This window comes from Chelmon rostratus, chromosome 12 (genome assembly GCF_017976325.1).
Source record: "Chelmon rostratus isolate fCheRos1 chromosome 12, fCheRos1.pri, whole genome shotgun sequence".
NCBI lineage: Eukaryota > Metazoa > Chordata > Actinopteri > Chaetodontiformes > Chaetodontidae > Chelmon > Chelmon rostratus.
The window spans coordinates 27081783-27107802 of NC_055669.1; the positions used below are offsets into that span (position 1 = coordinate 27081783).

The window sequence follows — 26020 nt, forward strand, 5'->3', positions numbered from 1 at the left end:
ATATTTAAAAAAAAAAAGAACATGAGAGGACCCAGGATTGAACCCTGTGGTTCACCACAAAACATCACAGGCTGAGAAAACTACAGAGAAACTTCTTTTATACAGAAAAGAACAAAATCAGTCAAAGCCTGAGTCTGAGACGCAACCAGTTCATGGACATGGGCGAATGCTTGATTGGACTACAAATATCTCTGTTTCCATTGTGTAAGAACATTATGGGATCACAAAGATGGAAATGGAAACCATGGAAAGTGAGTTTTAGCTTGTGAAAAACTGAAGATTTTGATTTGATAACTCATGAAAGTCAAAATTAATGGTCTTCTTATCTTATTTTTGAGGGGCGGGTGAGGAAAAGCAGGATAATGCCCAACCACGTGTCCTTCATCAGGAGTTAATGGACTCGTCCGTCCTCTGTGTTGTCCATTAGTTCCTGATAACTGACACCTCTTTCATATTCTATTTCAGTTATTCTGTCAGTACGTGAATTAATCTTCATTCCAAAAGATAAATTCCATGAACAACTGAATTTTGGTCAAAAGAACATTGTGCTTTATTATATCTAAAAGTTAAAATCCCTCAATGTGTCCTGTTTCAGGTCTGATGAAAATGTTTCATATCAATAAGATTTGAAAAAATAATTTGTCACATGTTGCCATGGTTACCTTGGTGAAATGTAATTGTGAGTGAATGAGTTGTCAGTGGTTTAATTTCTTCATCTTTCAATGGTTCCAGACTGCATCATCACATCCCATTGAAGTTGAACAGTGTGTGACTCCCTCTAGTGGACGATGTGGAGTATTGTGTTGTGATTGCTGCAGAGGTTTTTGTGCAGAGTTTTGCTGTTTCCTGTCACTGTGGGCTGCAGAGCACAGTAGTACAGAGCAGAGTCAGTCACTGCAGCAGAGGAGATCTGCAGATCCATTTGGGTTTGATCCTCACTCACTTTCACAGTCAGTCTGGAGACTGGATTAGATACTTTTCCTGTTGCCGAGTGAGATATGAGGAACTCTGGTGGTTTTCCTGGATATTGTCGATACCAGTAGAAATAATCACCACCAGTTGCTTGTTTGGAGTATTTGTAGGACAGAGTAACAGTGCTGTCTTCTAAACTGGACTCTTCATTGTTGACTGGACTGAGGTCTTCACAGCTGACACCTAAAGGAAAAAATAAGTCTGTAACTTTATGATGTGAAGGTTTGAATCAGTGAAGCTCTTTTAATGTTAATCATGTCACCTACCTCTTATTGTGAGCAGAAACAAAGTGACAAACAGACTGAAGTTGACTGACAGCATCTTAAAGATAAAGAGAATCTGTCTGTGTTTTGTATGAAACACCACTGTGAAAGTTTGTGTCTCTTCTGTTGTTGAGTCCCAGTTTTGCTCCTCCCTGAATCCCTCCCTCCTTCCTCTCACAACTCTGACAAATGGTGTGTTTGTCACTGCTGTGGTGCTGTTATTCACTAAATCACATCATTTCCATCAGGGAAGAAGTACGGTGGCTGAGAGAGCTCAACGTGCTGCAACCTCAGAAAACTCATTCAAATCAAGAAAACATCATTGATCTGAAACACATTTGCAGCATTTAGAAAACATGCTGCAGATCCACAAAATGACAGCAGAAGTGTTTCCAGAGGACTCTGAAAGGGCTGAACACGGCTTGGACACGCTTGTTGTTGCTGCAGTTTGTGACTCATGTGGTTGTCTTGTGATCAAAGCCTATAGCAGCATTAACAGGGGACGGTCCAAGGCAAGCCTGAGCCAGCCCTAACTGTCAGCTTTATCAAAGAGGAAAGTTTTAAGCCGACTCTTCAACACAGAGAGAGTGTCTGCCTCATGGACCGAGACTGGAAGATGGTTCCACAGGAGAGGAGCTAGATAGCTCAAGGCTCTGGCTCCAGTTCTGCTTTTGGAGGTTTGAGGAACAGTTCATAAGCCTGCATTCTGGGACACAGTGTTGTTGTGGAGTAATAGGGTGTTATGAGCTCTTTGAGATACGATGGTGTCTGACCCTAACCCTAACACTGATTTTTACAATGTTGCGTAGGTGAAACAAGGCAGTCCTTGAAATGTGTTTTCTGTGGGAATTAAAGGACATATTCTGATCAAACTTAACTCCCAGATTCCTTATAGTGGGCCTGGAGGCCAGTCAGCAATGCCATCTACAGTAGCACAAAGTTAACGGTCATCCAGGTCTTTGTGTCCATCAGACAAGCTTGAAGTTTCGTTCAGTGCTTGGCTTCATCTGGCTTCATTGATAAATATATGTGGGTGTCATCTGCATAGCAATGAAGGTTTCTGGAGTGTTTCCTGATAGTATTGCCTCAAGGAAGCTTATATTGGGTGAATAGAGTCAGTCCAAGCACAGAACTTTGAGGAACTCTGTGACTAACGTTAGCATGCACAGAGGAATCATGGCTAACATGTACAAACTGGAATCGAGTGTCCCAGTCTCTGTAATAAGATGTGATGGTGAGTGGTGTGGAATGCAGAACGAAGCTGGAACAAGACAAGTCCTTCATCTGATGGCAGCAAAGACATTTTCTTTGTCAGTCTGGCCCTGTGTGTTTTAACTTTAGTGCTTCATTTTGTGTTGTTTTTATCACCACTGGCCACGACCATCACATCCCATTGAAGTTGAACAGTGTGTGACTCCCTCTAGTGGACGTTGTGGAGTATTGTGTTGTGTTTGCTGCAGAGGTTTTTGTGCAGAGTTTTGCTGTTTCCTGTCACTGTGGGCTGCAGAGCACAGTAGTACACAGCAGAGTCAGACAGCTGAAGCTTCTGGATCTTCAGAGGAACTGACTTATTCTTGATTGCAGCATTAAATCTGTCTTTCTGGAACTCTGCAGCATTTTCTGCTGTTGTTGAGAAACGTTTCAACATGTACTTTGGGAAACCATTTTCTTCTTGTTTGTACCAAAACAAAGTTGGGCTTGGGTCACTGGTCTCAAATGTACAGTCCAGTGTAACTGTGTCTCCTTCAGTAGCAATGACATCTGCTGTTGGCTGGATCACTCTGTCTTCTCCTTTACACTCTGAGGAAGAAGAGAACATGCAGAGGAAGACATGAATCAATGAAGATGATTGATTAAAGTTACCTGGTCAGAGTCAGACACACAGACATGTAGAATAGTTGTGACGTTCACTGACCGTGATCAGATTGAACCATTTCAGTTATTTCTACAAGGTAACAAGTGCTGACAGAAACAATCTGTTCTGCTTTTTCTACAATGAACATTAAAATGTGTGAATGTGCAGCTCAGAAATATGTTGAAGAGTTTCCAAAGGAAACATGATGTGTTTTATTTCTCACCAAAGCAAAGAGCAGCAAGAATAATCCACAGCCAATGTTCCATGTGTACAACGAGGCTGAAATGAAGAGGAGAAAGTAGCTGATGTTCAGCATTCAGAGTGAGAATGGTTCTCTTCACAGCAGCAGTTATTATTGACAGATGGTTGAACACAGTGCAGAAGTAGTGCAGCGCCTGCTTGATAATGTGGCCCTCTAGTGGAGGTAAAAAGTTGAGTGGAACAGTGTGGAAAAAAGGCTTCCAGCAGCTCGTCAGTGTGTCAGCTTGTGTTTTTGTACAGAGACTGTGGGTTTGCTGTCACTGTGGGCCTCACAGCACAGTAGTACAGAGCAGAGTCAGTCACTGCAGCAGAGGAGATCTGCAGATCCATTTGGGTTTGATCCTCACTCACTTTCACAGTCAGTCTGGAGACTGGATTAGATATTACTGTTCCTGTTCCTGAGTGAGAGATGAGGAACTCTGGTGGTTTTCCTGGATATTGTCGATACCAGTAGAAAGAATCACCACTAGTTGCTTGTTTGGAGTATTTGTAGGACAGAGTACCAGTGCTGTCTTCTAAACTGGACTCTTCATTGTTGACTGGACTGAGGTCTTCACAGCTGACACCTAAACAAAGAGATAACTCTGTTATACCATGTTGTCAAAGTGTGACTGAATGAATCACTTCCAACAAACATGTGACTGAAGCTTTTTCATGCTGCGTGATCTAACATACCTGTTAGAATGGAAAGAAACAGTAGAGAAAACACACAGTGATGCAGTGACAGCATGTTGAATAAAGGTAATGTTTGTGGTCTGTGTGTTGAACTCTGCTGAATATGGAAGTTTCTCTCTCTTCTATAGTTGAGAAACAGCTCAGCTCCTCCCTCAATCTCTCCGTCTCCTCTTCGATCTGTATTTTCACTTCTCTCTGTGACTCTTCCTCCTGGTTAACAGACTGCTAGCAGCACTTTGTACCAGCTGGAGGTGGGAAGGTTTTTCTTTGTTTGTGTGGTTTCTTTATAACAGGAGTCACAGAAAGGAAGCTGCATTGATTTACAGGATGGATCACTTTTTCAGGGTTCAGGGCAAAGAAAAGATGGACTTGTTTTCTATTCCTAAAGTGAAGACAACATTATTTCATCACTCTACAACTGAAGTCTGCTGATAATGAAAGAAAAGTAATTTGAACATGAGAGGACCCAGGATTGAACCCTCAAAGTCAAAGTCAAAGTCAGCTTTATTGTCAATTCTGCAGTATGTACAGGACAAACAGAGAATCGAAATTGCGTTACTCTTCAACCCTTTGTGACAGGACATATATTAGAAAAGAGATAAATAAAAAAACTGTACAATCTAAATAAAAACTGTACAAACTAAGTAAAAAAATTGTACAAACTAAACAATGAAACATTGAGAATGTAATAGTGCAAATGTAAACGGTAGTGCAAAAACAATTAGCTTAACAACTGGTGGTGAATAAAGTGACAGTGTGTTGTTTTCCTGAGGGGAGGGGTTCACATCAGTGAGAGTTTGTAGAGTCCAGGGTGTATACGTGTGTGTGTGTGTGTGTGTGTGTGTTTGTGAGAGTGTGTGTGGTGGGGGCATGTCAGAGTCCAGGGTGTGTGTGAGTGTGGTGGTGGTGGTGGTGGTGGTGGGGGGCGGGGCGGCAGCGGGGTGTATTTCAGTGTCCAGCCAGGGAGTGTGTGTGTGTGTGTGTGTGTTGGGGGGGGGAGTTATAGTCCAGGTTGAGTGTTTGTGTGGAGGAGGGGGAGGGCAGGGAGAGAGTTCAGCATCCTGACAGCCTGGTGGACGAAGCTGTCCCGCAGTCTGCTGGTCTTGGCCCGCAGACTCTGCAGTCTCCTCCCTGATGGCAGCAGGCTGAAGAGGCTGTGTGACGGGTGGGTGGGGTCTCTCGCAATGCAGAGGGCTTTGCGAGTGAGGCGGGAGGTGTAGAGGTCGTGGAGGGAGGGGAGAGAAGCACCGACGATCTTCTCAGCTGCTCTCACGATGCGCTGGAGGTCCTTCCTGCAGGACGTGGAGCAGGCGCCATACCACACGGTGATGCTGCTGGTCAGGACGCTCTCGATGGTGCCTCTGTAGAAGGTGTGCATGATGGGGGCCGGGGCTCTAGCTTTCCTCAGTTTGCGGAGGAAGTAGAGGCGCTGGTTCGCTTTCTTGGCCAGCGATGTGGTGTTGGTGGTCCAGGAGAAGTCCTCAGTGACGTGCACACCCAGGAATTTGGTGCTGCTTACCCTCTCCACCGTAGCACCATTGATGGTAAGGGGGGCATACTGGGGGCGTCTTCTCCTGAAGTCCACAACAATCTCCTTCGTCTTCTCCACATTCAGAGAGAGATTGTTGTGTTCACACCACGAGGCCAGGCGGCTCACCTCGCTCCTGTTGTCCACCTCGTCGTCATTGCTGATGAGACCCACCACAGTTGTGTCATCGGCGAACTTGACGAGGAGGTTGGAGCTGTGGGACGGTGTGCAGTCGTGGGTCAGCAGGGTGAAGAGGAGGGGGCTCAGCACACATCCTTGGGGGGCCCCGTGTTCAGTGTGGTGGTGCTGGATGTGTTCCTGCCGACCCGAACTGCCTGAGGTCTCCCAGTCAGGAAGTCCAGCAGCCAGTTGCACAGGGAGGTGTTTAGTCCCAGCTGGTCCAGTTTTGTGATGAGCTGTTGTGGGATGATTGTGTTGAATGCTGAGCTGAAGTCTATGAACAGCATTCTGACGTAAGAGTCTTTTTTGTCCAGATGTGTGAGGGCTGAGTGGAGGGCAGTGGAGATGGCGTCATCGGTCGAGCGGTTGGGCCGATAAGCAAACTGTAAGGGGTCCAGGGAGGGTGGGAGGACAGTCTTGATGTGTTTCAACACTAGCCGTTCGAAGCACTTCATGAGGATGGGGGTGAGTGCTACCGGACGGTAGTCGTTGAAACAGGAGGGCGACGACTTCTTCGGGACAGGGATGATGGTGGTGGTTTTGAAGCATGTGGGGACAACAGCTTGGCTCAGCGAGATGTTGAAGATGTCTGTGAAGACATCCGTGAGCTCTCCGCCACAGTCCCTCAGCACGCGACCAGGAATGTTGTCAGGACCAGAAGCTTTGCGAGCGTTGATCCTGCTGAGTGTCCTCCTCACACTGTCAGGGGACAGCGACAGGACCTGTTCGCCGGGAGGGGATGGGGATTTTTGTGCAGGTGTGCTGTTGTGTGCTGTGGTTCACCACAAAACCGCACAGGCTGAGAAAACTACAGAGAAACTTCTTTTATACAGAAAAGAACAAAATCAATCAAAGCCTGAGTCTGAGATGCAACCAGTTCATGGACATGGGTGAATACTTGATTGGACTACAAATATCTCTGTTTCCATTGTGTTCCATTATGGGATCACAATGATGGAAATGGAAAACCATGGAAACTGAATTATGGCTTGTGAAAAACTTTTTTCAGATTTTGATTTGAGAACTCATGAAAATCTAAATTAATGGTCTTCTTGTTTTATTTTTGAGGGGCAGGTGACCATGGTAAAAGCAGGATAATCCTTCATCAGGAGTTAATGGACTCGTCCGTCCTCTGTGTTGTCCATTGATTCCTGATAACTGACACCTCTTTCATATTTTATTTCAGTTATTCTGTCAGTACGTGAATTAATCTTCATTCCAAAAGATAAATTCCATGAACAACTGAATTTTGGTCAAAAGAACATTGTGCTTTATTATATGTAAAAGTTAAAATCCTTCCTCAATGTGTCCTGTTTCAGGTCTGATGAAAATGTTTCATATCAATAAGATTTGAAAAAATAATTTGTCGCATGTTGCCATGGTTACCTTGTTAAATGTAATTGTGAGCGAATGAGTTGTCAGTGGTTTAATTTCTTCATCTTTCAGTGGTTCCAGACGGCATCATCACATCCCATTGAAGTTGAACAGTGTGTGACTCCCTCTAGTGGACGATGTGGAGTATTGTGTCGTGTGTGAATATTTTAACAAAGAATCCTGTCCTAACTTTTGATATTTCTGTGATCATTGTTACATTTACACCTCCTGATTTTTTGTAACTTCATCTTGGTTTCAATGTAACTCACCAGAAAAACCTCCACTCTGTCGTTGGACTCAACAATGAGTTGTTGTGTTGTTTAATATGGTGTCAGTGTCATATTATAGAGACTGTCAGTTGGTCCGCCTGTCCAGAGCTTCTGCAGATAATGAGGTACAATATGAAGCCTATTCACAACCTGCTTGGACATGTCGATGGCTCCAAATGGGATATTCTATTGAGAGCTCGTCGTTAGCAGGGATAGCACCAGTTTACCACCGTCAGTGTTCCATGATACAGCAAACACTCCCACAATGCAGCAGTCACATCCTTTGTTCTTGTGGGACAATAAAGATCTGAACTGAACTGAGTCAGCTTTATGGACCAAGTATGTAATCACATACAGCGAGTTCGACTCCATTTTAAAATTTGTCTCATTGTTACCCACAGTTTCATCTGAAATAACCTGCAGCTAAAAACAAGAGCAACAAGTGTAGTGTATGTGCATCACAGAAGTTGTGGACGTAAAACACGATTAAGATAGAAACAAGTTCAAACATAATTTAAAACTCACGAAATCAAATGTGAATAAAAACAGATTAAACACAATGAAAAACTTGAGAATCAAACTGGGTCTTCAGGTTCAGCCGGCATCAAATATAGCTTCCTGGTTCTTTACATTTAGTCTGATGTAGGCAGTAAAGCTAATAGGACTAGATGTTTTAATCCCTTGGTCAGTAGGTAACTCTTGAACATAGCAGTCGGTGTGAAGTGGTGAAAGGGAGGGTATGTATTTCATTGGGGTCATCAGGTGGGTACCCTGCTTCATCGACGTTTCGTTGATTGAAGCCCACAACGTCTCCAGAGGGCTCAACGATGTACCCAGCGTCCCAGGCACTGCAGGATGCTGGCTCCTTTGGTGTTGTTTGGTGCTCTTGAGTTTGGCCTGGTGGTACAAACTGTAGGAAGTGGACCTTTCCCTTTGCTGTTTGTGGAAGCTGATTTGTGGTGATTCGCTTCTGTTCCAGTGTCCATGCCATTTCTCTGACTTCTTGGTTATGTCTTCAAGTATAGCGCCCTTGGGTAAGACTTGTAGTGCATCCTGGCAGGATGTGCTCAAGGGATGCTGATGCTCGACACAGGGAACAGGCAGGATCTTCTCCATACCACAGTTTCAGATTTGAAAGGTGAGTGAGGTTTTGTGCAGTCCTCATTTAACTGGAGGAAATTCTGAACCAACCAGTCTTTAGTATTTTGCCTGGTTTTGGGGATTGAGGGGCTGGTTGATCTGACTAATCATCTGCATCACATTGAAAAGAGTGTTGTGTCATGAGTTTGGATGATTCTTCTGCATGGGAGCATATAAAGACATTGAAGAATTGTACCTGGAACTGAACCCTACAGAACCCCACATGAACTCTTTGCAGGCGTGGAGGACGAGCTGCCAATGCAAACAGTGACACCTCTGTTTGAAATGGAAGAATGGAACCAATCAAGGGCGGACCCAGAACTGCCGACCTGAGGTGTCAAGCCATCAAGGAGAATCGTGTGGTCGACAGTGTCAGAAGCTGCACTGAGATCTGGAAGAATTGAGATGTACTGGCATCCACAGCACAGAGGAGGTCATTTATGACTCTGAGGAGAGCTGCTTCTGTGCTGTGGCGTTCATGGAACCCTGACCAGAATTCCTCAAGAATATTGTGTTGGTTTAACAAAGACAGAATCTGATTAAAAGGAGCCTTTTATTAAACCTTCGATAAGATGGAGAATTTCAAGATTGGCCTGTAATCATGTGGACTAGTTGGGTCAAGATCAGACTTCTTGAGGAGTGGCTGAGCTATGGCATGCTTAAAACAGGACTGTACCTGTGGTGAGAGACCTGTTTACAGTCATCAGTGTGCTGGGACAACTGCTTCAGATCACTGTTTTAGGAGCTCTGTTGAAATGATATCAAGCTGACCGTGAGTGGGCTTCATGCCTGTGACTGGGTGGACATTGTTGGAAGCAGGAGGGACCTCAAGACTCCATAGCTTTAGGCCACTGCTCTTTGACCTGATGCTGTCAGTTTTGTTTAGAAAGATATATATTTGAACTGCTCACAAACCTGAACGAAGACGATGACATGAACATTTTTATTATTTTATTATATAAAAACCAGTAGGTGGAAAAAGAAGAGGTATATTGTTGACCATTCTCTGACTCTCAATTCAAATCAAAGCTAATCCCCCCTGTGACACCAGAATGGTTCGAGCCGGCGCTGGAGCAGACAGAAAGAGACAACTGAGTGATCAAGGGAGGAAAAGTTGCAACAAAGAGACACATCATGTCTCTGGAACAACAACAAGACTCACAAAACTCTTTATGGTCCAGTCGTCTTAAAGTGGTCTTGAGTTTGAAGCATCATCCAGCTGGTTTGTCATTGATTTGCTGCTCATGTGAATCCTCCCACAGTGTTTGATGAGCAGCTGTAACCACAGTGACTCTGATCAAACAGGAATTGGCAGAATCCATCTGATTTGAAGCTGTGGTTTGAATCCCACTTCCCTCCTCTTTGAAGAGTCGTCAGATATGTGTGTTCAGCTTTTTGTGCAGCCTCTTCTACACTTTGTATCACTGTGTTTCCAGAGCACAGTAGTAGAGAGCTGTGTCTGCCAGGGTTAGCTTTCTTATGGTCAGTTCAGTTGATGCTCTTGATGTTTGACTGTCATATCGATCATCAGGAATATATTCCTCATCACTCCCTGATCTTGCACCTTTCCAGAGTATAAACTGAGGCGCCTGAAGGTCAGAATGATGTCTGTACCAGTGAAGAGAAGGATACTCTGATGTTGTCTCATATTGACATTTGAGTGTGACAGATTCTCCTTCTCTTCCACTGACTTCATCTCGTTCAGGAGAGATTTTGTCTCCAGCTGTTGGTCCTGGAAAAAGTGGAGAAAATGAAGCCATTAGACGAACATTGTTCATGAGGCTGAGAGGAGAAGACAGTGGAAAATGTCAAGTGTACAGTGTGATTGTATGGACACTGACAGTAAAAGACAAACGCTACAGTTCCATGAACATTCATTGTTCCAAGATGATGAAAAGGTGAGGTGCATTGTGTCCCAGCAAAGAAATGAGAAACGTTGTGAAATACAGGTTGTGTGTATGTGGTTAATGCAGCAGGTGAAAGCAAACTTCAGCTGCTGTTCTGTTGTAACACTCACCTATAAAGTGACAGAAGAGGAAAAAGAGGTGAAGCAACATGTCTTTGGAGTGGTCAAAGTCCAACAGACAGCAGAGCAGCAATGTTCTTCCACTGCAGGAGAATGAGTAAGAAATCATGTGATTGGTTGAGTTAAAGCTCAGTGGGCGGGGCCAGTCACCTCTTGATGATATTTTGTCAGTTCAGCTCAACCAATAAATTGTTCCTCTGTTCATAGTAGCTCTGTCTCTAATCTGTATTGCTTCTTTTTTCCTTGTTGGATTTGTCATCAGTGCAGTGACGCTGGCTCAGACCGAAAAGGCTTCATGTTGTGTGACTCCCTCTAGTGGACGTTGTGGAGTATTGTGTTGTGTTTGCTGCAGAGGTTTTTGTGCAGAGTTTTGGTGTTTCCTGTCACTGTGGGCCTCACAGCACAGTAGTACACAGCAGAGTCAGTCACTGCAGCGGAGGAGATCTGCAGATCCATTTGGGTTTGATCCCCACTCACTTTCACAGTCAGTCTGGAGTTTGTTGCACGTTGTGTTCCCAAGTGAGAGATGAGGAACTCTGGTGGTTTCCCTGGATATTGTCGATACCAGTAAAACTCATCACGACCAGTTGCTTGTTTGGAGTATTTGTAGGACAGAGTAACAGTGCTGTCTTCTAAACTGGACTCTTCATTGTTGACTGGACTGAGGTCTTCACAGCTGACACCTAAAGGAAAAAATAAGTCTGTAACTTTATGATGTGAAGGTTTGAATGAGTGAAGCTCTTTTAATGTTAATCATGTCACCTACCTCTTATTGTGAGCAGAAACAAAGTGACAAACAGACTGAAGTTGACTGACAGCATCTTAAAGATAAAGAGAATCTGTCTGTGTTTTGTATGAAACACCACTGTGAAAGTTTGTGTCTCTTCTGTTGTTGAGTCCCAGTTTTGCTCCTCCCTGAATCCCTCCCTCCTTCCTCTCACAACTCTGACAAATGGTGTGTTGCTGCAGCTTGTGACTCATGTGGTTGTCTTGTGATCTAAGACGACAGCAGCATTAACAGGGGACGGTCCAAGGCAAGCCTGAGCCAGCCCTAACTGTCAGCTTTATCAAAGAGGAAAGTTTTAAGCCGACTCTTCAACACAGAGAGAGTGTCTGCCTCGTGGACCGAGACTGGAAGATGGTTCCACAGGAGACGAGAGAGATAGCTGAAGGATCTGGCTCAAGTTCTGCTTTTGGAGGTTTGAGGAACAGTTCATAAGCCTGTATTCTGGGACACGGTGTTGTTGTGGGGTAATAGGGTGTTATGAGCTCTTTGAGATACGATGGTGTCTGACCCTAACCCTAACTCTGATTTTTACAACGTTGCGTCGGTGAAACAAGGCAGTCCTTGAAATGTGTTTTTTCTGTGGGAATTAAAGGACATATTCTGATCAAACTTAACTCCCAGATTCCTTATAGTGGGCCTGGAGGCCAGTCAGCAATGCCATCTAGAGTAGCACAAAGTTAACGGTCATCCAGGTGTTTGTGTCCATAAGACAAGCTTGAAGTTTCCTTAAGTGCTTGGCTTCATCTGGCTTCATTGATAAATATATGTGGGTGTCATCTGCATAGCAATGAAGGTTTCTGGAGTGTTTCCTGATAATATTGCCTCAAGGAAGCTTATATTGGGTGAATAGAGTCAGTCCAAGCACAGAACCTTGAGGAACTCTGTGACTAACGTTAGCATGCACAGAGGAATCATGGCTAACATGTACAAACTGGAATCGAGTGTCCCAGTCTCTGTAATAAGATGTGATGGTCAGTGGTGTGGAATGCAGAACGAAGCTGGAACAAGACAAGTCCTTCGTCTAATGTAATTATGAGGTCATTTGTAATTAAAGCTACTTTAAAGGACTGTGGTCCGTAGCCTGTTGACAACAACAGGTTGATCATATCAAGTAAAGAAGTGCCAAAGAAGACAAAAACGTCTTTGAAAAGCCTAGTTGGGATGGTGTCTGAGAGACAGGTTAATGGTTTGGGTTCATCAAACAGGGTCAGAAGATCCAGCTCCCTTTCTAGAACCACAACTGCCATCACCGATACAATGAGCACAGTTTTAGTTGAGTAATGGTCAAAACAGTGTTTTTGCAGAACATTATTGTGCTGCAGTGAAGTTGACCTTTGACCTTTTGGATTTAAACTATCAACACTTCATCATTTTATCCTCTGAGACATTTGTCGGAAATTTATCGTAATTGGAGGGTTGTCTGAGGCTCAGTCCAGGACCTGACTGCATAATGAGTTGCTGCCTTAGTAACTGAGGTGCTGAATAAACACAGATTACGACTGCAAACTCAATGAAAACAGCAGCACATTTGTGCAAAGACATTTTCTTAGTCAGTCTGGCCCTGTGTGTTTTAACTTTAGTGCTTCATTTTGTGTTGTTTTTATCTTCACTGGCAAGAATCGACACGACCGTCACATCCCATTGAAGTTGAACAGTGTGTGACTCCCTCTAGTGGACGTTGTGGAGTATTGTGTTGTGTTTGCTGCAGAGGTTTTTGTGCAGAGTTTTGCTGTTTCCTGTCACTGTGGGCTGCAGAGCACAGTAGTACACAGCAGAGTCAGTCACTTTAGCTGAGATGATCTCCACATCTACACGTTTCTCTGTTTTGTTGATGTGAGCTGAGAAAGCAGAACCAGTTGGATGGATCGATCCTCCCTCTGTGATGGAGAGCAGGAACTCTGGTCTGGATCTCTGGTATTGTCGGTACCACTGGATATTGTAGATAGCACCCTCGTATTTACAGGCCAGGTTGATGTTTCTTCCCTCTGCAACATGTTCTTCAGTCCTTTCTGGCTTTATGCTGTTCATGGAACTCAGGGCTGCAAAATGAGTTTTATTCATGTCAGTTAGTCTGCAAGAGATTCTCACATGAAGAGACTCAGAGGAGGTTCTGGACTTTTTCTGTCATCTTTGACCTTTTTCAGATGCATTCAATGAAGCAAAAGTCTTTTCTATCATGGAAATTGTTATCTGGCACAGATAAAGCTGTAGTTGTGAAATGTAGAGCAAATATCTGGTTAATACAGCAGGTTAAATGAGACTTTGATCTGTGTTGTAACACTCACCTATAAAGTGAGAGCAAAGTAAAAAGAGGTGAAGCAACATGTCTTTGGAGTTGTTAAAGTCAAAGAGACAGCAGAGCAGCAATGTTCTTCCACTGCAGGAGAATGAAAAACTAAAGCGCCTCTCTGCTGCACAGCCCTTCTCCTCAACATCAAGCTGACTGTGCTTTTAGTTCCTCAAACCTTTCTGCTCTGTAGACAGAAATCATCTCATTGGTTGAGTTGAATGTCAGTGGGCGGGGCCAGAGAGCAGCTTTTTCGAGCCTCTCTGCCGACCAAAGTTCAGTTCAAGCAGTGAGATGATTGGTTGATCCAGAGCAGCTCTGCTTCAGAGAAATGTTTTCTGGATGTCCAGGTTCGGTCCTTCACACCGTTCTTCTTCCATTTGTCCATTTGTGTCACATTTGAGGACTTAGTAAAGCAGGAGAGGACCTGACTAAAGTCCATCAGCCTCAAAGTTCTCCCCACTTGAATGTCTTGGTTCATCAGTATTTGGTCGTCCATGAAGTTATTTCTTCAGTCAAATATTGAATTTGTTGGTTTCAGATTGTTCATTTGCAGCCTGGATGACATTAATTTCTCAGATGCTCAGTGAGAACCTTGACATGATGATTTTCATGGATGTTTTAATATTCATGAAGGAGCAAACAGCTGTGGAGAGAAAGGACTCCCTTGGTGGATGCTTGTCAGCTTTTAGCTCAGTTGTCAGAGGATTTGCTGTGTGATTCTGTCTCATTGATGGAAACACCTCATCAACACAGTTACCATCCAACAACACTTGATTTCATCAGTTTCTGCTAGTGTGACTCCCTCTAGTGGACGTTGTGGAGTATTGTGTTGTGTTTGCTGCAGAGGTTTTTGTGCAGAGTTTTGCTGTTTCCTGTCACTGTGGGCTGCAGAGCACAGTAGTACACAGCAGAGTCAGTCACTGCAGCAGAGGAGATCTGCAGATCGACTCGATTTCTCTCCTCATTCAGTTGAGCAGTCAGTCGAGGGTTTGGAGGTGTTGCTTTCACCACTGACGGCTCTTTTGTATCAGTGATCAGGAGAAGGAACTGAGGAGCTGATCCAGGATGTTGTCGATACCACTGGAGATTTTCACCTTTAATTGAATAGTTACAGGACAGAGTAACACTCCGGCCCTCTGATGAAAACTCTTCAGCTCTGCTGGCAGTGATGTCATCTTCCATGGTGGAACCTACTGAGGGAAACGACATGTTATATTGAGAGTTCTGTTCCAAAGTGAGAAATCCATCATTTGAAAAACATCACACATCAACGTTGATCAATGAAAACAAATGAAGCTGTGAACAGTTTAGTGATCAGTTATTAGTGATGAAGTCGTCACATCTGGAATTCTAATTGTTAAATTGTGAACTTATTCATTCAGGATCTTTATTGCTTTAAAATATCTTTATATTTCTGGTTTTCTAGTCAAAAACATACAAACCTATGAGAGTTGAGAAGAACAAAATTGCAGTGAGTGTTTCCATCTTTGCAGAGGTGAAAAGTTGTCAGTGAACGTTCAGTATGAATGAGTTCTGTGAGTTGTTGGTCTGATGTTCACAGCTGGAAACAAACAGTTCTCATGAAACACTTCTGCAGTCAGTAGGAGGGGACTGGTCTTCATTTGTGAAGCTCATCATCACAGCTGTGTCTCATGAGTGAAAAGATTCAACACTGTATCATCACATCTCATTGAAGTTGAGCAGTGTGTGACTCCCTCTAGTGGACGTTGTGGAGTATTGTGTTGTGTTTGCTGCAGAGGTTTTTGTGCAGAGTTTTGCTGTTTCCTGTCACTGTGGGCTGCAGAGCACAGTAGTACACAGCAGAGTCAGACAGCTGAAGCTTCTGGATCTTCAGAGGAACTGATTTTAAGGTGGAATTCAGTGTGGAAGAAAATCTCTCCTTGGACTCGTCTGGTGTGTTCCCTTGATCCCGTTGAAAGCGACTCAGTATGAATTTGGGGCTGTTGTTTCCATCCTGTTTGTACCAGAACAAAGATGGACTTCGGTCACTGGTCTCAAATGTACAGTCCAGTGTAACTGTGTCTCCTTCAGTAGCAATGACATCTGCTGTTGGCTGGATCACTCTGTCTTCTCCTTTACACTCTGAGGAAGAAGAGAACATGCAGAGGAAGACATGAATCAATGAAGATGATTGATTAAAGTTACCTGGTCAGAGTCAGACACACAGACATGTAGAATAGTTGTGACGTTCACTGACCGTGATCAGATTGAACCATTTCAGTTATTTCTACAAGGTAACAAGTGCTGACAGAAACAATCTGTTCTGCTTTTTCTACAATGAACATTAAAATGTGTGAATGTGCAGCTCAGAAATATGTTGAAGAGTTTTCAAAGGAAACATGATGTGTTTTATTTCTCACCAAAGCAAAGAGCAGCAAGAATAATCCACAGCCAATGTTCCATGTGTACAACGAGGCTGAAATGAAGAGGAGAAAGTAGCTGATGTTCAGCATTCAGAGTGAGAATGGTTCTCTTCACAGCAGCAGTTATTATTGACAGATGGTTGAACACAGTGCAGAAGTAGTGCAGCGCCTGCTTGATAATGTGGCCCTCTAGTGGAGGTAAAAAGTTGAGTGGAACAGTGTGGAAAAAAGGCTTCCAGCAGCTCGTCAGTGTGTCAGCTTGTGTTTTTGTACAGAGACTGTGGGTTTGCTGTCACTGTGGGCCTCACAGCACAGTAGTACAGAGCAGAGTCAGTCACTGCAGCAGAGGAGATCTGCAGATCTATTTGGGTTTGATCCTCACTCACTTTCACAGTCAGTCTGGAGACTGGATTAGATATTACTGTTCCTGTTCCAAAGTGAGAGATGAGGAACTCTGGTGGTTTTCCTGGATATTGTCGATACCAGTAAAACTCATCACTACCAGTTGCTTGTTTGGAGTATTTGTAGGACAGAGTAACAGTGCTGTCTTCTAAACTGGACTCTTCATTGTTGACTGGACTGAGGTCTTCACAGCTGACACCTAAACAACAAGATAACTCTGTTATACCATGTTGTCAAAGTGTGACTGAATGAATCACATCCAACAAACATGTGACTGAAGCTTTTTCATGCTGCGTGATCTAACATACCTGTTAGAATGGAAAGAAACAGTAGAGAAAACACACAGTGATGCAGTGACAGCATGTTGAATAAAGGTAATGTTTGTGGTCTGTGTGTTGAACTCTGCTGAATATGGAAGTTTCTCTCTCTTCTATAGTTGAGAAACAGCTCAGCTCCTCCCTCAATCTCTCCGTCTCCTCTTCGATCTGGATTTTCACTTCTCTCTGTGACTCTTCCTCCTGGTTAACAGACTGCTAGCAGCACTTTGTACCAGCTGGAGGTGGGAAGGTTTTTCTTTGTTTGTGTGGTTTCTTTATAACAGGAGTCACAGAAAGGAAGCTGCATTGATTTACAGGATGGATCACTTTTTCAGGGTTCAGGGCAAAGACAAGATGGACTTGTTTTCTATTCCTAAAGTGAAGACAACATTATTTCATCACTCTACAACTGAAGTCTGCTGATAATGAAAGAAAAGTAATTTGAACATGAGAGGACCCAGGATTGAACCCTGTGGTTCACCACAAAACATCACAGGCTGAGAAAACTACAGAGAAACTTCTTTTATACAGAAAAGAACAAAATCAATCAAAGCCTGAGTCTGAGATGCAACCAGTTCATGGACATGGGTGAATACTTGATTGGACTACAAATGTCTCTGTTTCCATACACAACATTATGGGATCACAATGATGGAAATGGATACCATGGAAACTAAATTATGGCTTGTGAAAAACTTAAGATTTTGATTTGAGAACTCATGAAAATCTAAATTAATGGTCTTCTTGTTTTATTTTTGAGGGGCAGGTGACCATGGTAAAAGCAGGATAATCCTTCATCAGGAGTTAATGGACTCGTCCGTCCTCTGTGTTGTCCATTGATTCCTGCTAACTGACACCTCTTTCATATTCTATTTCAGTTATTCTGTCAGTACGTGAATTAATCTTCATTCCAAAAGATAAATTCCATGAACAACTGAATTTTGGTCAAAAGAACATTGTGCTTTATTATATGTAAAAGTTAAAATCCTTCCTCAATGTTTCCTGTTTCAGGTCTGATGAAAATGTTTCATATCAATAAGATTTGAAAAAATAATTTGTCGCATGTTGCCATGGTTACCTTGTTAAATGTAATTGTGAGTGAATGAGTTGTCAGTGGTTTAATTTCTTCATCTTTCAGTGGTTCCAGACGGCATCATCACATCCCATTGAAGTTGAACAGTGTGTGACTCCCTCTAGTGGACGATGTGGAGTATTGTGTCGTGTGAATATTTTAACAAAGAATCCTGTCCTAACTTTTGATATTTCTGTGATCATTGTTACATTTACACCTCCTGATTTTTTGTAACTTCATCTTGGTTTCAATGTAACTCACCAGAAAAACCTCCACTCTGTCGTTGGACTCAACAATGAGTTGTTGTGTTGTTTAATATGGTGTCAGTGTCATATTATAGAGACTGTCAGTTGGTCCGCCTGTCCAGAGCTTCTGCAGATAATGGGGTGCAATATGAAGCCTATTCACAACCTGCTTGGACATGTCGATGGCTCCAAATGGGATATTCTATTGAGAGCTCGTCGTTAGCAAGGATAGCACCAGTTTACCACCGTGAGTGTTGAGGCGTCAGTGTTCCATGATACAGCAAACACTCCCACAATGCAGCAGTCACATCCTTTGTTCTTGTGGGACAATAAAGATCTGAACTGAACTGAGTCAGCTTTATGGACCAAGTATGTAATCACATACAGCGAGTTTGACTCCATTTTAAAATTTGTCTCATTGTTACCCACAGTTTCATCTGAAATAACCTGCAGCTAAAAACAAGAGCAACAAGTGTAGTGTATGTGCATCACAGAAGTTGTGGACGTAAAACACGATTAAAATAGAAACAAGTTCAAACATAATTTAAAACTCAAGCAATCAAATGTGAATAAAAACAGATTAAACACAATGAAAAACTTGAGAATCAAACTGGGTCTTCAGGTTCAGCCGGCATCAAATATAGCTTCCTGGTTCTTTACATTTAGTCTGATGTAGGCAGTAAAGCTAATAGGACTAGATGTTTTAATCCCTTGGTCAGTAGGTAACTCTTGAACATAGCAGTCGGTGTGAAGTGGTGAAAGGGAGGGTATGTATTTCATTGGGGTCAACAGGTGGGTACCCTGCTTCATCGACGTTTCGTTGATTGAAACCCACAACGTCTCCAGAGGGCTCAACGATGTACCCAGCGTCCCAGGCACTGCAGGATGCTGGCTCCTTTGGTGTTGTTTGGTGCTCTAGAGTTTGGCCTGGTGGTACAAACTGTAGGAAGTGGACCTTTCCCTTTGCTGTTTGTGGAAGCTGATTTGTGGTGATTCGCTTCTGTTCCAGTGTAGATGCCATTTCTCTGACTTCTTGGTTATGTCTCCAAGTATAGCGCCCTTGGGTAAGACTTGTAGTGCATCCTGGCAGGATGTGCTCAAGGGATGCTGATGCTCAACACAGGGAACAGGCGGGATCTTCTCCATACCACAGTTTCAGATTTGAAAGGTGATTGAGGTTTTGTGCAGTCCTCATTTAACTGGAGGAAATTCTGAACCAACCAGTCTTTAGTATTTTGCCTGGTTTTGGGGATTGAGGGGCTGGTTGATCTGACTATCATCTGCATCACATTGAAGAGTGTTGTGTCATGAGTTTGGATGATTCTTCTGCATGGGAGCATATAAAGACATTGAAGAATTGTACCTAGAACTGAACCCTACAGAACCCCACATGAACTCTTTGCAGGCGTGGAGGACGAGCTGCCAATGCAAACAGTGACACCTCTGTTTGAAATGGAAGAATGGAACCAATCAAGGGATGCCGACCTGGGGCGTCAAGCCATCGAGGAGAATCGTGTGGTCGACAGTGTCAGAAGCTGCACTGAGATCTGGAAGAATTGAGGTGTACTGGCATCCACAGCACAGAGGAGGTCATTTATGACTCTGAGGAGAGCTGCTTCTGTGCTGTGGCGTTCATGGAACCCTGACCGGAATTTCTCAAGAATATTGTGTTGGTTTAACAAAGACAGAATCTGATTAAAAGGAGCCTTTTATAAAACCTTCGATAAGATGGAGAATTTCAAGATTGGCCTGTACTCATGTGGACTAGTTGGGTCAAGATCAGACTTCTTGAGGAGTGGCTGAGCTATGGCATGCTTAAAATAGGACTGTACCTGTGGTGAGAGAACTGTTTACAGTCATCAGTGTGCTGGGACAACTGCTTCAGATCACTGTTTTAGGAGCTCTGTTGAAATGATATCAAGCTGACTGTGAGTGGGCTTCATGCCTGTGACTGGGTGGACATTGTTGGAGGCAGGAGGGACCTCAAGACTCAATAGCTTTAGGCCACTGCTCTTTGACCTGATGCTGTCAGTTTTGTTTAGAAAGATATATATTTGAACTGCTCACAAACCTGAACGAAGACGATGACATAAACATTTTTATTATTTTATTATATAAAAACCAGTTGGTGGAAAAAGAAGAGGTATATTGTTGACCATTCTCTGACTCTCAATTCAAATCAAAGCTAATCTCCCCTGTGACACCAGAATGGTTCGAGCCGGCGCTGGAGCAGACAGAAAGAGACAACTGAGTGATCAAGGGAGAAAAAGTTGAAGAGACACATCATGTCTCTGGAACAACAACAAGACTCACAAAACTCTTTATGGTCCAGTCGTCTTAAAATGGTCTTGAGTTTGAAGCATCATCCAGCTGGTTTGTCATTGATTTGCTGCTCATGTGAATCCTCCCACAGTGTTTGATGAGCAGCTGTAACCACAGTGACTCTGATCAAACAGGAATTAGCAGAATCCATCTGATTTGAAGCTGTGGTTTGAATCCCACTTCCCTCCTCTTTGAAGAGTCGTCAGATATGTGTGTTCAGCTTTTTGTGCAGCCTCTTCTACACTTTGTATCACTGTGTTTCCAGAGCACAGTAGTAGAGAGCTGTGTCTGCCAGGGTTAGCTTTCTTATGGTCAGTTCAGTTGATGCTGTTGATGTTTGACTGTCATATCGATCATCAGGAATATATTTCCTGTCACTCCTTGATCTTGCACCTTTCCAGAGTATAAACTGAGGCGCCTGAAGGTCAGAATGATGTCTGTACCAGTGAAGGTAAATATTGGTGTAAGTTGTCTCATATCGACATGTGAGTGTGACAGATTCTCCTTCTCTTCCACTGACTTCATCTCGTTCAGGAGAGATTTTGTCTCCAGCTGTTGGTCCTGGAAAAAGTGGAGAAAATGAAGCCATTAGACGAACATTGTTCATGAGGCTGAGAGGAGAAGACAGTGGAAAATGTCAAGTGTACAGTGTGATTGTATGGACACTGACAGTAAAAGACAAACGCTACAGTTCCATGAACATTCATTGTTCCAAGATGATGAAAAGGTGAGGTGCATTGTGTCCCAGCAAAGAAATGAGAAACGTTGTGAAATACAGGTTGTGTGTATGTGGTTAATGCAGCAGGTGAAAGCAAACTTCAGCTGCTGTTCTGTTGTAACACTCACCTATAAAGTGACAGAAGAGGAAAAAGAGGTGAAGCAACATGTCTTTGGAGTGGTCAAAGTCCAACAGACAGCAGAGCAGCAATGTTCTTCCACTGCAGGAGAATGAGTAAGAAATCATGTGATTGGTTGAGTTGAAGCTCAGTGGGCGGGGCCAGTCACCTCTTGATGTTATTTTGTCAGTTCAGCTCAACCAATAAATTGTTCCTCTGTTCACAGTAGCTCTGTCTCTGATCTGTATTGCTTCTTTTTTCTTTGTTGGATTTGTCATCAGTGCAGTGACGCTGGCTCAGACTGAAATAGGCTTCATGGTGTGTGACTCCCTCTAGTGGACATTATGGAGTATTGTGTTGTGTTTGCTGCAGAGGTTTTTGTGCAGAGTTTTGCTGTTTCCTGTCACTGTGGGCCTCACAGCACAGTAGTACAGAGCAGAGTCAGTCACTGCAGCAGAGGAGATCTGCAGATCCATTTGGGTTTGATCCTCACTCACTTTCACAGTCAGTCTGGAGTTTGTTGCACGTTGTGTTCCCAAGTGAAAGATGAGGAACTCTGGTGGTTTTCCTGGATATTGTCGATACCAGTAAAACTCATCACTACCAGTTGCTTGTTTGGAGTATTTGTAGGACAGAGTAACAGTGCTGTCTTCTAAACTGGACTCTTCATTGTTGACTGGACTGAGGTCTTCACAGCTGACACCTAAAGGAAAAAATAAGTCTGTAACTTTATGATGTGAAGGTTTGAATGAGTGAAGCTCTTTTAATGTTAATCATGTCACCTACCTCTTATTGTGAGCAGAAACAAAGTGACAAACAGACTGAAGTTGACTGACAGCATCTTAAAGATAAAGAGAATCTGTCTGTGTTTTGTATGAAACACCACTGTGAAAGTTTGTGTCTCTTCTGTTGTTGAGTCCCAGTTTTGCTCCTCCCTGAATCCCTCCCTCCTTCCTCTCACAACTCTGACAAATGGTGTGTTTGTCAGTGCTGTGGTGCTGTTATTCACTAAATCACATCATTTCCATCAGGGAAGAAGTACAGTGGCTGAGAGAGCTCAACGTGCTGCAACCTCAGAAAACTCATTCAAATCAAGAAAACATCATTGATTTGAAACACATTTGCAGCATTTAGAAAACATGCTGCAGATCCACAAAATGACAGCAGAAGAGTTTCCAGAGGACTCTGAAAGTGCTGAACACGGCTTGGACACGCTTGTTGTTGCTGCAGTTTGTGACTCATGTGGTTGTCTTGTGATCAAAGCCTATAGCAGCATTAACAGGGGGCGGTCCAAGGCAAGCCTGAGCCAGCCCTAACTGTCAGCTTTATCAAAGAGGAAAGTTTTAAGCCGACTCTTCAACACAGAGAGAGTGTCTGCCTCGTGGACTGAGACTGGAAGATGGTTCCACTGGAGAGGAGCTTGATAGCTGAAGGTTTTGGCTCCAGTTGAGCTTTTGGAGGTTTGAGGAACCATCAGTAAGCCTGCATTCTGGGACACGGTTCTTCACTGGGACCATAAGCAATGCTGAGTTCTTTAAGATCAGCTGGTGCCTGACCATTTCGAGCTTTTTGAATTTTGATTTTAAATTCTATTCTGGATTTTTCAGGGGGCCAGTGCAGAGAGGCTGATATGAGAGAAATATGATCTCTGTTCCTTTTTTTTGTCACAACACATGCTGCAGTGGTCAGGATCAGATGGAGAGTCTTTAGATCGATAGATCGATAGATAGATACTTTATTCATCTCCAAAGAGAAATTTGCAGTTCCAGCAGCTCAAAAGGTAGACACACAAGGGCATGCAAAATAAGAACAAGAACTACTTTCAAGTAATGAACAATTTCAAGTAAGAGGTAAAAATACAATACAAAGTACAAAATAACAATATAACAAAAAATCGTGAAATAAAAATAAAGAATTAGGCTATCCAGGATAAACATCTTAACATCTTTTTTTTTTTTTAGTGACTTATTGAGGCAGCTTGATAATAACAACTTGCAATAATCCAGCATGAAAGAAACAAATGTTTGGACTAGTTTTTCTTCATAATTTATAGACAGGATGTGTCTGACGTTACGTAGGTGAAAAAAGGCAGTCCTTGAAATGTGTTTTCTGTGGGAGTTAAAGAACATATCCCGATCAAAGATAACTTACAGATTCCTGGCAGTGGGCCTGTAGGACAGTCAGCAATGCCATCCATATTAGCAGAAAGTTATTGGTCAGCCAGTTCTTTGTGTCCTGAAGACATGCATGAGGTTTCATTATAGAGATGGGATTTATGGCTCTTTGAGAGGAGCCGGATCTTGGTGAGCCGTTCCTTTCAAAGAGCCGTTCAAAAAACTGTCTCATTTGGCTCATTTTTATATTTAATAAGTTTTGAGAAGGCAGTCTGGCCTTAACTCGTTTTATCTTGGAAATAACCACTGGGAGGAATGAATTTATATATCCCACCAATATGAGTTTAAATTATTCTGAAATATTGATTATAACGTTTGACATGTGTGGATTAGATTTTAAAGTCTGACCTGGATTCATTGTCAATATTCCACAGGGTGGGGCCATATCACTCTGCTTTGACAGTGCTTTGCTTTTTTTTGTTACTGGCGCACTCACGTGAAGGCAGCGTGCACAATGTGGCGTGATGGTATTTGCAATTCCAATGAGCAGCGCGCAGTTGGGCAGCGCTCCTCCCCATGTAACCCAAAAAAAAAAGAACGGTTCCCATCTGCGACTCGGTTCCCATCGTTCATGTAAACGAGCCGTTCAAAAGAACCAGTTCGTTCGTGAACGTCACAACACTATTTCATTAACTGATTGGCTTCATCTGGCTTCGGTGTTGAGTAATGGTCAGAAAAGTGTTTTTGCAGAATATTATGATGTCACAGTGAAGTTGACCTTTGACCTTTTGGATATAAACTATCAACACTTCATCATTTTATCCTCTGAGACATTTGTCGGATTTAGTCATAATAGGAGGGTTGTCTGAGGCTCAGTCCAGGACCTGACTGCATAATGAGTTGCTGCCTTAGTAACTGAGGTGCTGAATAAACACAGATTACGACTGCAAACTCAATGAAAACAGCAGCACATTTGTGCAAAGACATTTTCTTAGTCAGTCTGGCCCTGTGTGTTTTAACTTCAGTGCTTCATTTTGTGTTGTTTTTATCACCACTGGCAAGAATCTACACGACCATCACATCCCATTGAAGTTGAACAGTGTGTGACTCCCTCTAGTGGACGTTGTGAAATATTGTGTTGTGTTTGCTGCAGAGGTTTTTGTGCAGAGTTTTGCTGTTTCCTGTCACTGTGGGCTGCAGAGCACAGTAGTACACAGCAGAGTCAGACAGCTGAAGCTTCTGGATCTTCAGAGGAACTGATTTTAAGGTGGAATTCACTGTGGATGAAAATCTCTCCTTGGACTCGTCTGGTGTGTTCCCTTGATCCCGTTGAAAGCGACTCAGTATGAATTTGGGGCTGTTGTTTCCATCCTGTTTGTACCAGAACAGATAGGGACTTGAACTGGTCTCAAATGTACAGTCCAGTGTAACTGTGTCTCCTTCAGTAGCAATGACATCTGCTGTTGGCTGGATCACTCTGTCTTCTCCTTTACACTCTGAGGAAGAAGAGAACATGCAGAGGAAGACATGAATCAATGAAGATGATTGATTAAAGTTACCTGGTCAGAGTCAGACACACAGACATGTAGAATAGTTGTGACGTTCACTGACCGTGATCAGATTGAACCATTTCAGTTATTTCTACAAGGTAACAAGTGCTGACAGAAACAATCTGTTCTGCTTTTTCTACAATGAACATTAAAATGTGTGAATGTGCAGCTCAGAAATATGTTGAAGAGTTTTCAAAGGAAACATGATGTGTTTTATTTCTCACCAAAGCAAAGAGCAGCAAGAATAATCCACAGCCAATGTTCCATGTGTACAACGAGGCTGAAATGAAGAGGAGAAAGTAGCTGATGTTCAGCATTCAGAGTGAGAATGGTTCTCTTCACAGCAGCAGTTATTATTGACAGATGGTTGAACACAGTGCAGAAGTAGTGCAGCGCCTGCTTGATAATGTGGCCCTCTAGTGGAGGTAAAAAGTTGAGCGGAACAGTGTGGAAAAAAGGCTTCCAGCAGCTCGTCAGTGTGTCAGCTTGTGTTTTTGTACAGAGACTGTGGGTTTGCTGTCACTGTGGGCCTCACAGCACAGTAGTACAGAGCAGAGTCAGTCACTGCAGCAGAGGAGATCTGCAGATCCATTTGGGTTTGATCCTCACTCACTTTCACAGTCAGTCTGGAGACTGGATTAGATATTACTGTTCCTGTTCCAAAGTGAGAGATGAGGAACTCTGGTGGTTTTCCCGGATATTGTCGATACCAGTAAAACTGATCACTACCAGTTGCTTGTTTGGAGTATTTGTAGGACAGAGTACCAGTGCTGTCTTCTAAACTGGACTCTTCATTGTTGACTGGACTGAGGTCTTCACAGCTGACACCTAAACAAAGAGATAACTCTGTTATACCATGTTGTCAAAGTGTGACTGAATGAATCACATCCAACAAACATGTGACTGAAGCTTTTTCATGCTGCGTGATCTAACATACCTGTTAGAATGGAAAGAAACAGTAGAGAAAACACACAGTGATGCAGTGACAGCATGTTGAATAAAGGTAATGTTTGTGGTCTGTGTGTTGAACTCTGCTGAATATGGAAGTTTCTCTCTCTTCTATAGTTGAGAAACAGCTCAGCTCCTCCCTCAATCTCTCCGTCTCCTCTTCGATCTGTATTTTCACTTCTCTCTGTGACTCTTCCTCCTGGTTAACAG

At 43.1% G+C, this 26020-nt stretch overlaps 2 gene segments (V, D, J or C); both read right to left on the reverse strand.

Moving 5' to 3' along the window:
- Positions 1-12583: 12583 nt before the first annotated feature.
- LOC121614559 lies at positions 12584-13779 on the reverse strand. The segment is given in 2 exon segments: positions 12584-13369; positions 13616-13779. Coding segments are annotated over 2 exon segments (411 nt in total).
- Positions 13780-15376: 1597 nt separating this feature from the next.
- On the reverse strand, positions 15377-16243 carry LOC121614560 (the record flags this gene model as incomplete). The annotated part of the segment is given in 2 exon segments: positions 15377-15723; positions 16002-16243. Coding segments are annotated over 2 exon segments (390 nt in total), but the record flags the coding sequence as incomplete, so codon positions are not given.
- Positions 16244-26020: the final 9777 nt, after the last annotated feature.